General features: G+C 35.6%; 1 protein-coding gene across 3 annotated transcripts in view; it reads left to right on the top strand.

The window, feature by feature from the left end:
* rap1gapb (RAP1 GTPase activating protein b) overlaps positions 1–14,066 on the top strand; it is an 83,375-nt gene that overhangs the window by 65,876 nt on the left and 3,433 nt on the right. For 2 of the 3 annotated variants that reach the window (XM_056460448.1, XM_056460445.1), the window contains exons 13-20: positions 1,439–1,594; positions 1,741–1,812; positions 3,196–3,282; positions 3,453–3,593; positions 5,079–5,210; positions 8,887–8,996; positions 9,448–9,567; positions 12,340–12,469. In XM_056460448.1, the coding sequence (XP_056316423.1) occupies positions 1,439–1,594; positions 1,741–1,812; positions 3,196–3,282; positions 3,453–3,593; positions 5,079–5,210; positions 8,887–8,996; positions 9,448–9,567; positions 12,340–12,469 (948 nt within the window). The remainder of the gene's footprint in view (positions 1–1,438; positions 1,595–1,740; positions 1,813–3,195; positions 3,283–3,452; positions 3,594–5,078; positions 5,211–8,886; positions 8,997–9,447; positions 9,568–12,339; positions 12,470–14,066) is intronic. The other variant, XM_056460446.1, reaches the window with a different exon arrangement.

Below are 14,066 nucleotides of genomic sequence, written 5' to 3'. Positions count from 1 at the left end.
AAAAAATAGCAAGGGCAGACCTTTTTTTTTTTTTTTTTCTTGAGCGATCTCCCCATTTTTTTTTGTGTAGCCAGCTTTAATTTTATTTTATTTTATTTTATTTTATTTTATTTTATTTTATTTTATTTTATTTTATTTTATTTTATTTTATTTTATTTTATTTTATTTTATTTTATTTTGTTTTATTATTTATTTATTATTAATTTACAAAAATATGGGGCAAACGGTTAAAATCAATAAACTGATTAAATTGTTGTTAGATAAACATAATAACCAACTAATTTATATGTAATTTAACAAATAATTATAACAGAAACTCATTCAATCATTTTCTTTTCCCTTTATTTATCTGGGGTCGCCACAGCGGAATGAATTGCAACTTATCCAGCATATGTTTTACGCAGAGGATGCCCTTCCAGCTGCAACCCATCACTGGGAAACTTCCACACACACTTATTCACACACATACACTATGGACAATTTAGCCTACCTAATTCACCTATAGCGCATGTGTTTGGACTGTGGAGGAAACCGGAGCACCCGGAGTAAACCCACACGTACACAAGGAGAGCATACAAACTCCACACAGAAACACCAACTGATCGAGCTGAGGCTCGAACCAGCGACCTTCTTGCTGTGAGGCGAAAGTGCTACCCACTGCGCCACCGTGTAGCCCTATAACAAAAACTATACGGCAATATTAGGCAGAGTGGCATGAGTATAGTATAAAATAATTTGAAGATGCCATCTCCAGCAAACTTTCCAGTAAACAATAAATTAAAGGTAATTAAAAGATAGAAAAAAAACATGCCCTATGCCTCTTCAGAGTATCGCTGCATAGATTTTTAACCTGTATATCCAGCATTGTGCATTCTGATGAGCTCTAAACAGTTGTTGTTTAGTAATGCATGCAGAAAACAAACTTGTACAACTGGCGTAGACTTTGTTGTGTCTCCTGTTTTTAAAATAAGAGCCCCACATACATGGTAATTTATTTTTTATTTATTTATTTATTTTGATTAAATTAAAAATTAGGGAGGAAAATTGTTCCCTATGAGCAATGTAACAGTGTGTATTGTGTTCTGATTGGCCTGTTTTTCACCAGGGTTTTAAACTCGGATAATTTAAATAAAAACAAGGAAACAATGGTGTTTGAGGCACACGGTATGGCCATGTCCATGAACCAATCTCTTATAATTCGACTATGCCTATAGGTATATCCAGGTTTTCTTTATAGAGCGTTTTTAAATCAGAGAGGTTTAAAAGTACTGGTTCTTTTTTGATCATACATTTTCAAAGAGCATGGTCTATTTTAGTTTTCAGTTCAGGTTTCGGTTCTGGCCGGTCTGGTCAAAGAAGTGAATCTTAAATGGGTTGTCAGACCTTACAGGCAGCTTCCTCTTCTTACTTTTGTTTTCTTGCTCTGACTTGATTTCAGCTCCAGAGGAAGAGGCATATAGGAAATGACATTGTGGCCATTGTGTTCCAAGAAGAAAATACGCCATTTGTACCTGATATGATTGCATCCAACTTCCTTCATGCTTATGTGGTGGTGCAGGTGGAAAACGCCTGCACTGATAACGTCCTCTATAAGGTAATTAATCCTGATTTGTTCATGCACACTGAAGCCATGCATCTTTGTTATAGAAAAATGCTTTACTTTTCCAATATAATAAATGCAGGGTTACTTACAGATAAGCTTTCCTGGAATCTGTCATAATGCGTTTTGTGTTATTCTAGGTGTCTGTAACAGCAAGAGACGATGTGCCTTTTTTTGGTCCTGCTCTGCCAGATCCGGCTGTCTTTAAAAAGGTACTTATTTTCACTGTGTTTCATGTCATTTGACCGGCTCCACATGACATCTTTGCTCTGTATTTCTGCAGAATTGAAAGTGAAAATGAGCTGATTGAATGATGCATTGAAGTTCATTACGTCGTTCTATGTTATACTCACCCGCTGATACCTATTAGCAGTATTTCATCTTAATAATTATGCATTCAGATCAAAACTTTTTCTACTCATGCAGTACTCTTAGATCAATGCGTTTAAATATTTCAATGTATTTAAATATTACAAAAAAAAAATAGTTTAGGTTCACCATATTTAATCATTTTAAAATGTTTCAACAGGATTTTTAGCATAAAAATTAGTATATAAAATGAGTTTTGAAAAAAAATGTAAATAATAAAAAAATGATGTTAAATGGTAATGAGCCATATTATTAAATATAGAAGTTATAAAAGTTCTTATTTAATATTATTTATTCATTCATTCATTTTCTTTTCTTTTAATCTGGGGTCGCCACAAGGGAATAAACCTCCAAGCGCCAACTTATCCAGCATATGTTTTATATCCCATCACTGAGAAACACCGATACACTCTCATTCACACACATACACTACGGACAATTTAGCTTACCCAATTAACCTGTACCGCATGTCTTTGGACTTGTGGGGAAACCAGAGCATCTAGAGAGCACCTAGAGGACAAAAAATAAATAAATCAAAGGGTGGCTATATATATATATCAGGGGGCAGATATAAAAGTCAGGGGCAGACTAAACCAATAAAATAGGTGAGCAGCCACTTAGAACCCCGGGCAATTTAGGGGCACAGATTATGGCCAATTATGGCCACTTAACTGTACAAAATTTGTGAACTTTTTTTTTTTATTTGCAAATTTATTGCATTTAATTTTACATTAAGAAGACAAAGGTTTCTTTAAATATTAAAATGTTTTAAATCTACTTTAAATAGTTTTTATAGTTTTTATATAGATTTATTTAAATACTTTTTATTTACAATTTATTTACAAAAAACTACTAATCTACAGAGAAAAATATCTTTAGAGAAAGAGAATGTTTGCAGTTTAATGCTAGGACCCCATACCTGGAATTGCTTAGGGCCCCCAAATCACTAAATCTGCCTCTGCTTATAATAAGTCTCAGCATGTTTACATGTGATAAAAAATATGCATTATATTATGGACAATTCCACATATGAAACTGTATTATAGAAAATGGAAAATGTAATTATAGGTGATATGAATGATCAAATAATAGTAATTAAGAGTAGATTAAAGAATTGATTACAGAAATAATAGAAGATTAAATAATTTTCAAATAATTTATGCATCAAAAGAAATTGAGTCTAACTGTTCTTTGTGTACTTCTGATTTGCCCTCATTTTTTTTTAGAGTTCAGAGTTTCACGAGTTCCTCTTGACCAAACTGATCAATGCTGAATATTCCTGCTATAAAGCAGAGAAGTTTGCCAAGCTAGAGGTAAGAAGCCCATAGGTGTGTGTGTGTGTGTGTGTGTGTGTGTGTGTGTGTGTGTGTGTGTGTGTGTGTGTGTGTGTGTGTGTGTGTGTGTGTGTGTGTGTGTGTGTGTGTGAGGTGCGTATGGAAGCTTCAGCATGTGTGCTGCATTCAGGTGCTTCATTCTTGTTCAGGAAAGGACGCGTTCGGCTCTGCTGGAGACTTTATATGAGGAGCTGCACATGAACAGCCAGTCCATGATGGGTTTAGGAGGAGATGACGACAAGCTGGAAAATGGAGGAGGAGGAGGAGGAGGATTCTTCGAGTCGTTCAAGGTAGAGTACACTTATAATGAGTTGGCATTTGCTAACGTGAATTAAAAAGAGAGTGTGTAGAATTCAGAAACCTGTTATTAGCGATTACCACCAGTGGGCATTAAAGGAATTACAGCCTGCAACTTACTGCTCATGTCTATGTAACATAAAAGAGTCTGGATGTACTCTTAATGAAGTTTCTTTTTGTTCTTTGATTAGACGTAAGACGCATAAATACTTCTGCAGTATGCAGTGATATTCTATTGAGGACGAAACCTGCAAAAACTATAAATAAATAAATAAATATGCAAATAAATAAATATATATATATATATATATATATATATATATATATATATATATATATATATATATATATACAAATTGCTGCATTATTAAAACAATAAATAATAAATACTCAAATAAGTGAATAAATAAATACACAAATGTCTGCATCATTAAAACAATAAATAATAAATATGCAAATAAATAAATAAATAAATAAATATAAAACAAATTCCTGCATAAATAAAACAATAAATAAATAAGTACGCAAATAAATGAATAAATAAATACACACATTTCTGCTTTAATAAAAACAAATAAATGAATAAATAAATACACAAATTCCTGCATAAATAAAACAATAAAAAACAAATACGCAAATAAATGTACATATAAATCTACAAATTCCTGCATAAATAAATATATAAATAATTAATAGGACGATGTGAAAGGGGGAGGGGTAGGAATCTACTTTCAGTTCAGCATTTTCTTATTCCTCCAACATCTGTGTAATTTATTTAATTACTAATCTGCCCGCACTATTTATATATTTATTTATGCAGGAATTTGTGTTTATTTTATATATATATATATATATATATATATATATATATATATATATATATATATATATATATATATATATATATATATATATATATATATATATATATATATATAATTTAATTTAATTATATATTATTTAGTTATATATTATTTAATTATATGTTTATTTATTTTGAAATTTATGTATTTATAAAAAAAAATTATTTTACTTAAAAACCCTTCCTAGTAAAACTAAAACCAATTTATCCAGAGAAACTAAGATTTTTTAAGTGGTCTAAAAACAGCATTTAATTTACATTATTTTTTTACATAACATAACATAACTTGTCTTTACTGCCAAATGTGATTAATTTAATGCAAGTTAATTTCATTCACAAGTGTTCAATGTGTATATAAAACATGTTTTACGGAACTATTTAATCTCTCAAGTTACATTGTGCTAGTTTTAATGAAAGGTGAAATCAGGCACATAGATAACAGAGTTTACACACCCACATTTTGACAGTGATTGCATATTAAAACTTGCATAATGCAAAAATAGTCTCCCTGTCCTTTACTGCTTCTAACGCTCCTATTTCTCATATAAGCAGTTGTAGTGCCCTCTAGTGTTTCATTGCAGTGATGCACACGTCTTGTGTATTTTCCTCTTTCCAGCGAGTAATCCGCAACAGAAGTCAGTCTATGGATGCTATGGGCCTCAGTAACAAGAAACCGCACACAGTCTCCACAAGCCACAGTGGAAGCTTTACCCACAATCCTCCAGAAACCCCCAAAACACCTGGCATTGTGAGTATCAACAATCTCTTCTCAATGTCAAGACACTTTAAAGTTGTTAAAGACACAACAACTTTATTAAAAAAAAAAAAGTAGGCTGTCACGAAATGCCCCGAAACACCCGGCATTGTCGCAGCTGGCTTGCAGGGAGTGGCTTTGACCTCTGATGCTCGTGTCTTCATGGCATATCTGTGCTGATGGTAGACCAGGCCTTCTCCTGCCAGTTCAGATCTCCATCATTTTACCATTGAAAAAGAAAAAAGCCGATGTGTTATCAGATCTTATGATCCGTCTGGATGGAGGTCGGTGGAACAGATGGGGCTCTCCACAAGCAACAGTCTCTTCTCCATCGTTAGGAAAACAAGGGCAATAAATGAGAACCTCTTATGATGACAGGTTGACATAACAGTCTATTAGCCATTAGTGTGAGAGGATTTGCAATAACTGTGCTCCTATTAGGAAGTTTTAAAGGTTGCTGAGAGCATTCTTATAGTAAAAGAAGTTTCTTATAGTAGGTTTACATCTATTCAAAGTCAAAAAACACTTTTGCTTTCATAATATACATTGCAGAATCAGCTCTTTTCTCATGTTTCCATCCAAAGAAGGGAATTAGACTCATGCACTAAACTGGAATATCATAAAACATTGGCGAATAAAGCAGCGTTTCCATCCTATGAGTCAATAACAAAATTGTCAATTCTTGATAAACTGACAGCAAATATCAAAAAGAAAAATGGAATTTGATGTGGTTATTGTATAATAAATTACTTGTGCATCAAAAGATGAAGATGAGTCTGCGCCAATAGCCTAGTGGTTAAGTGCGCCGACATATGGCAGCATGGTGCTCACGGCGACCCAAGTTCAATTCTCGGCTCGAGGTCCTGTGCCGATCCTTTCCCTCTCTTTGCTTCCAATGCTTTCCTGTCTTTCCTCCACTGTCCTATCTGATAAAGGTTAAAAAAAACCTTAAAAAATAATTGTAAAAAAATTAAAATGAAGATGAAATTCAATGAACACCAATGAGACCGCTTTTCAGGAGCACAACCGCTCAAGAAAGGTCTGGTAGATAATAGTGAACCACTTTGGCTGAGGTATTTTAGTTTGACCAAAACAACATTTCAGAAGTTTCAGAAATTTCTCCATTAATGTTATCCTATTGTGTCCATTTTGTATTATCACATGATCTGTTAAAAACTAAATCACATGACTTTTTTAATGCGCATGCTGGAACTTATTCGGTAAATGTGTTTCTGTCATAGTTTCTGCACTATATTTGGATAAAAAGTTTATCCTACAGTTTTTTTTCATGCGCATTTAAAAAAATTTAAGCACACCTTGGCATTTCAGTTAAGCATTTTGTAATTCAGTATTAAACTATCTACTTGTTAAGTGTGACGTCACGCGAAGCGGGTTTCAGGTCCAAGTGCTTTATCAAACTGTATGGGAAGGCTCATCAAATGGTAATAATAAATGTTTACAAAGCGCTGTAATACTTTTGAAAATCACGATTGCAATATATATATATATATATATATATATATGTCCATGCCTAATATCAGAACCAGAAAGTGATACATTTTTTATAAATTGTTAATATATTGGTGTCTATAATGCAGCAGAGACTGATGTGTACACCATGATTTTATATAAAATTCACTTTAATGTGTGACCTGACTAAAAAGTGGTCATAAACAAACATTTTCCTAATTCAAATGAGAAGCAGCTTGGACCCGGAAACAGTATTCCATACATCACCGAAACGTCACGACTTAACTAGCGAATTGTCTGAAACAGCTGATTTTAGAATCCATTGTCTCTAGACCCTTCCTGAGAGCTCACTCTGCTCTGATTGATCAGATCATGGCCCAGTCTGCTGTGATTGGTCGAGCAATCACAGCACGTGTTTGGGAATCAAATGCTCATGTTGATATCAGGATTTTAGCTCTAAACACATTTACACAGAATGAAATGAACAATAAGTGTTGTTAGTTTTACCATATCAGTTTAAAATTAGATTTATTTTTATAGCACAGAACACACTGTTTTCATGTTGTGCTTGCATTTGTATGGAAACTTGAAGTCAGCTTTGTTGAATCAAGATTTTTATTTCATCCCGACTATTTTCATCTAGGCTGTGTTTACACTTCAAGGCTAAATGCACATATCTGATCTGCATTTACAATAGAGAATAATTAAATGAATGACGAATGTAGGAATAATGTAGAAATAACTTACTCAACAACCCTGATGATGATGATAATAATAATAATAACTCACATTTACATAGTGCTTTTCTGGACACTCAAAGCACTTTACGCATTGGGGGAATCTCATCCAGCACTAGTGTGCAGCATCCACCTGGGTGACATGACGGCAGCCATGTTGCGCCAGACACCACACACCACACACCAGCTGATTGGTGGAGATGAGACAGAGTGATGAAGCCAATTATGATATTGGGATGGTTAGGAGGCCATGATGGACAGAGGCCAGCGGCCAAATAGGGATAAACCCCTACTCTTTTTCGAAGGACGTTCTGGCATTTTTAACAACCACAGAGAGTCAGGTCTCATCAGAAAGACAGTGCTCACTGAGCAGTATAGAGTCCCCAACACTATACTGGGGTGTTAGGACCCACACAGACCGCATGTTGGGATGAACACCCTACTGGTCTCACAAACACCACTTCCGGCAGCAACCTAGCTTTCCCATGTGGTCTCCCATCCAGGTACTGACTGGGCACAGCCCTGCTTCGCTTCAGTGGGCGACCATGTAAGAGTTACAGAGAAATAGCTGCTGCCTGATACCGAAAGGCTTGTCTCTTTCTCTCTGTTTTTACAATATAATAACAGTAAAAAGTTATTCTTGTGTTGTTCAGAGTCTCTTTATGTAACCTGAGGTGAAGTGCTTGCATAGAAATAAAAGTATATAGCAGTGTTTCCTCTAGGATTTTTTCTAGCAGTGGTGGCAGAGTCTGTTGGGCCTTTTACACAGATCTACCAACTACCTGTGGGGTTATTTCAATAACAAATGTTGTGAGCGCAGTATTAGAAGTCGAGAGCGCATTTATGTAATGAGCACACAAATCTCTTTGTTTGCGCACCATTTTCCTCTGTTTGTGCACAAAACATCTTGCACACCCTCAAATATACGCTGCTCAAGTGCAGATTATGTTGTGCGCTCTGAAATAAACGCTGCTGAAGTGTGGTTTAGTGTATTTATGTAACAAGTATGTCTCCAACACTCATTAGATTTGTTAGGAATATTTATGAATGTCTCCAATAGACCTACAGAGCGGCATTAATGCGTCCTAAAGTAAAGTGAAACGGAAACCCTGTTCATCTTAACTGAAAGCTTTGCCGTGTTTGATAGCATCATGCATCACGCACGTATCACACATTGAGTCAGTCAGTCACCACATAACCTTACAGGGTAAACAAATGACGCACAGCACTACTATGATTATAGAATATGTTGCGCTGTTATAATTCACTTACTTTTTACACGTTTTGGTGAGATTATATCCTGCTATTAAAAAAACAACAACGACTGAATGTTTTGAATGAGATGTAGCAGTGGTGGGGTGAATTTTGTTGTGGCACCTCGCCATGGAAGAATGAATGTAGCGGAAACCATGTATAGTGAATAATAACCTGAATCAAGTTCTGTATTGTTGATTTTTTCACAGTCCTTGATTATTCCTGGAAAAAGTCCAACACGTAAGAAATCCGGTCCATTTAGTTCCAGGAGGAGCAGCGCCATTGGGATTGAGAACATACAAGAGGTTCAGGAGAGAAGGTACAAAAGGAAAGGCTTTGAGTATTTGGGAAAGCACTGAGTATTTCCTGTTAACAGTTTGAGCCATTTTATAAGAAGATTCAGAACAGCCATGATTTAATATAGTATGTAACGATTCATTTTATACAAACATGTTTTTCTAACGATAATTCTTTTAATCATTATTGTTTTTATTAATTTGTATTGTTTTTCTAATTACATTTTGTCTTCTTAAAATTCTTGATTTTTTTTACAATTATTTGAAAATGAAAGTAAGCTATTGTGTGTTATTAAAATGTATGAAGTTGTTTTGCTGTCTTGTGATGAGAAAACACCAAAATATAACAAAGACTGTGTGATTAGACCAGAAAGTGTTCTCATTTTGACCATTCAATGTCATGGTAACAAGTTCATTCAAAAGTTTAAACCTCTTGTAAGAAGTAATTAAGATGTGTTAATGAATCTGTTTCAGTAGTCGAGAGGTGTCCCCGAGTCCACAGAGGTCATCTGATGGTGGACACTTCACTCAGGACTTCCGGCTAGACAGCTCATCCAATCAGAGCTCACCTGAGATGGCAACCACCAAGATCGGGTGAGCATAGCATTAATAAAAACACTGACTTCTGTTTGCATGCAGTCGCACTCTAATGCAAGGCCCTGTTTTAACCACAGAATCCATAATCTGATATTTACATTCACTGTATAGACATATAATATCTTGTGTTTTTTTTATATTTTCAAAAGTTTCAAAAACTACAACCAATCATACTGATCTCAAACAGCAAATGGAAAACCATGCACTAGCTTTATACTACCCACATAGGAAAATTTCTCTAGCCTACCTCTGACCTGTAAAATCTTGGCCCACATGCCACAGTGAATTTTGGTACATGACTGGACCAAGTCTGGCTTCCAGACAAGGGCCAAACATGGACCGTACCTGGGTCAAATCTCAGCCAAGTTAATAACACATACCTGGGCCTGAACTGCGCCAGATAGGTTGGTGTGTCATGATTGCAATGCAATTGATAAACCCATGAAGCATTGCGCTTTAAGCACACTATGGGCATGCTTTTTCCTAAAGCGACCTGATTGGTAGATTTTTTTTCTCTTTACTCAAAAATCATTTTAATGTGTTTTAAATGTGAGTCAAGACAGGCCAAACATGTGGCCCACATATCAATTATTAACATCTGGTCCAAATACTACATTTTAAATCTGGCCCAAATCTTGTGGGCCACCTTAAAGACGGTGCCACTTCTGCCAAACTCAGGCTATGTTTGGCCCAAATGCTATATGCCAATGCCGGAAGAGTGCCTGCTCTGCCAGGTTTTTGCCAAATCTGGGCCAGAATTCTTTGCTACCTGGGTAGTAATGCTTTGTTTTTAATGGTTTGTTTTTTGCATTTGTCATCAGTACCTGTAATCAAACATCCTCATATTTGAGTTTCATGTTCATATGCAGTATCTAAATAGACTGACCTGAGGTTATGGCGCTTGTTCAAAGGAAACAATTGCAGTTACTCATGAACCGCTCCTTGTTTACTCTTGATTATCCTTGGCACAAAACCACTCCTTACTGCAAATAACAGATATTCATTTTATTGTATTTGAGCTCAAACGATTATTAGACCTTTACTAGTTGTTCAGGGAGTCATTAGTGGCACAACAACTGTGAAGTAATAATCACAAATTATAATATTACGCAATAGCAAAATACAGCCCAAGCAACACCTTTTCAACCACACAGATGAAGCAGCTTGTTTCTGTAATAAATCTGAAGGTGGCAGTTTCCAGGAGTTTCTGTGCTCTTCACTTTTTTTTTTCTTTTTGAAAAAAGGTTTATTTAGAGTTAAACATTTGAGTTTTAGCATTTTTGAATCCATTCAACTGATTTCTGGCATAATCACTTTTAGCTTAGCTTAGCATAAATCACTGAATTGACAATTAGCCTTTCGCTTAAACATTTTTAAAAGAGTAATTTTCCTATTTAAAGCTTGACTCTCCTATGGTTGCATTGTCTACTAAGAATGATGGAAAATGAAAGGTTGCTATTTTCCAGGCCGATATGGCTAGATACTATACTCTCATTCTGGTGGAATAATCAAGGAACTCTGCTGCTGTACCATAAAAATAGGCTTAGAGTTAATAAAGTTAAACAATTGAGTTTTAGCATGTTTTAATCCATTCAGCTGATTTGTTTACATGAGCACTTTTAGCTTAGCTTAGCATAAATCATTGAATTGACTTAGACTATTAGCATCTTGCTTGAAGGAAATTAAAAAGAGTTTTGGTAATTTTCCTATTTAAAGCTTGACTCTTGCATTGTCTACTAAGAGTGACGGAAAATGAAAGGTTGCTATTTTCCAGGCCGATATGGCTAGATACTATACTCTCATTCTGGTGTAATAATCAAGGAACTTTGCTGTCGTACCATAAAAATAGGCTTAGAGTTAATAGATTTAAACAATTGAGCTTTAGCATGTTTTAATCCATTCAGTTGATTTTTGGCATGAGCACTTTTAGCTTAGCTTAGCATAAATCACTGAATTGAATTAGACCATTAGCACCTCGCTTAAAGGAAATTAAAAAAAGTTTCTGTAACTTTTGTCCTGTTTAAAGCTTGACTCTTCTATGGTTGTATTGTCTACTAAAAACGATGAAAATTGTAAAGTTGCTATTTTCCAGGCCATTATGGCTAGGAACTATACTTTCATTCATGAGTAATAATCAAGGAACTTTGGTGCCATACCATTGCTGCAGCAGGCGCAATAATATTACTCAGCGATGTGTGAAACATGTTCAATTTTTATTAAAGATGATTTTATTCTCTTGCTAGAGGGTCAGACAGTCATACAGAAACACAGGTCGCTGCAGAGTGTGCAAGGAAGGGAGGGCTTTCTACTGCTTACAGCAAATCAGTTATTCAAGGTTACATTACTGACCTGCTGTACTTTTCAACACAAGACAAAGATTTTAACAAAAATATGTCATATATCTCATGCTAGGGCCCCGAAACCACATCTTCAGATAGAAACATTATATTTCATAAGCATCCAAGTTTGGTAAAAATTTATTTTTCCTCTACAACTCTTATCTAACAAGGGACTATTTTTGGGTGCTGCATAATATCATTGTGCCTGCTGCAGCCATGGTACAGCAGCAAAGTAAATCTTTAACTAACTATTTCAGACATTGTGAGAAAAAAGTGCTGATGTGGGTGTAAAATAGCATAAATAATGGTTAGTATCTCGTGTTTATCTGACCTCAAATATATGTTTGTGTGTGTGTGTGTGTGTGTGTGTGTGTGTGCGTGTGTGCGTGTGTGCGTGTGTGCGTGTGTGCGTGTGTGCGTGTGTGTGTAGTTCGGCCCTGTGCTGTCGAGCTCCATCTATCCCCGAGTCTCAGGATTTGTCTCGCTCTTCGTCCAACGACAGCAGCTTCACCAGTGTGGTGGAGGATCATGAAGCGACAGAGGACTACGACACAGGACTGGTGAGGACACAAACACACACCACTTTCAACAATACATTATGCTCGCACTTTATTTTACAGTATGTGTACTTCCATGAGAAAATACTGGGTTTCATAATAACTGTGCATTGTATCAAATAATTTAATTAAAGGTGCCATAGTATCCATTGATGCAATACGTTCAATTGTTCTCTGATATCTAGATAAAAAGGGATGGGGCTTAGGTAAGTGCAAAAATTCTCCAGAAATAATTTTACATGTCCTTTTCCGAACCTAAGAACTGGCCCTTGTATGATATGGTTGGTTTTGACCGTATTTGGAAGGGTCTTGAATATCAATGAGATCTGCTGTGACTCTTCAGTCAAACCAGTTCATTATATTGCTAATTATACAGAAGAACTGTTTGTGCTCAGAGAATTTAGTGCTCTTATTGGTCAGCTGGACAAGTCTCTTTTGATTGGTTTTTCAGTATCTATGAGTGTTCATACTGTAGGAGGCGGGATTATGCAAATGAGTCACGTTCATCTTGTTAATGTAGATCAGTAGCAGGCGAAAGATTTGAAAATATTAAGGCAATTCTGAGTCGACTTATCTCTTTATTTATCAGGCACATTTTTGCTGAACTCAACTGCAGTTTTTTTTGCTGAACTCAACATTGCAGTTTGTTTATTTCACTATAGACACACTAAGCTAACAAAAAATAGTTTAAACAAACATTTTCGAGGAGCATATGTTTTACGCAGCGGATGCCCTTTCAGCTGCAACCCGGTACTGGGAAATACCCATACACTTTTGCATTCAAACACAATATGGCCAATTTTGGTTACCCAATTCACTTACACCGCATGTTTTTGGATTGTGGGGGGAATCGGAGCACCTGGAGGAAACCCACGTGAACATAGGAAGAACATGCAAACTCCACATGAAATGCCAACTGGTCCAGCTGGGACTCGAACCAGCAACCTTCTTGCTGCAAGGTGACAGTGCTAACCCACTGTGCCACCCCAAGCATAATTCAAGTTTAGATAACTAAAAAAATAAGGTAAAAAATGACCATTGTTGTAATCTCAATAGGAAATATGGCAAATGATATGCAGCCTTGGGTGTGCATGTTAATGATACTGAGTGGATCATCAGAATCAGTGTTTTGTTTACATTGGCCTGCTTATCTCCGGGATTTTACACTCATGGGATTTACATGAGAACGAGGAAACGATGGTGTTTGAGGCTCACGGTATGTCATTTTCACATACTGAACTCTTATTATTCAGCTATGTCTATAGGTATATCCAGATTTTTATTCTATGGCACCTTTAAATGCAAGTACATAAGGCCACTGAATATGATGTGGGACCATGTAATAAATACATAATATATAAATACAAAACAGGACTGTAAAATAAAGTGCTACCCACATAACTCATGCTATTAATATGTAAAGCAATTGTTTCAGTGAATAGAACTCTTAACGGCCAACAAGACAATCTGCATTTAAATAGCTGAATATATCTGCAGTCAAATGCATATTGGTATTTGCGTGTAATTGCCTGAACAGAAATATGATTTGGCAGGACTGACTGCTTGAGCTGTTTGCATATGTTTTGTGTTTTTTTCTGGC

This window comes from Danio aesculapii, chromosome 6 (genome assembly GCF_903798145.1).
Source record: "Danio aesculapii chromosome 6, fDanAes4.1, whole genome shotgun sequence".
Lineage (NCBI taxonomy): Eukaryota > Metazoa > Chordata > Actinopteri > Cypriniformes > Danionidae > Danio > Danio aesculapii.
The sequence above is the reverse complement of the archived record's forward strand: the minus strand, read 5'-3'. Positions and strand labels throughout refer to the sequence as shown.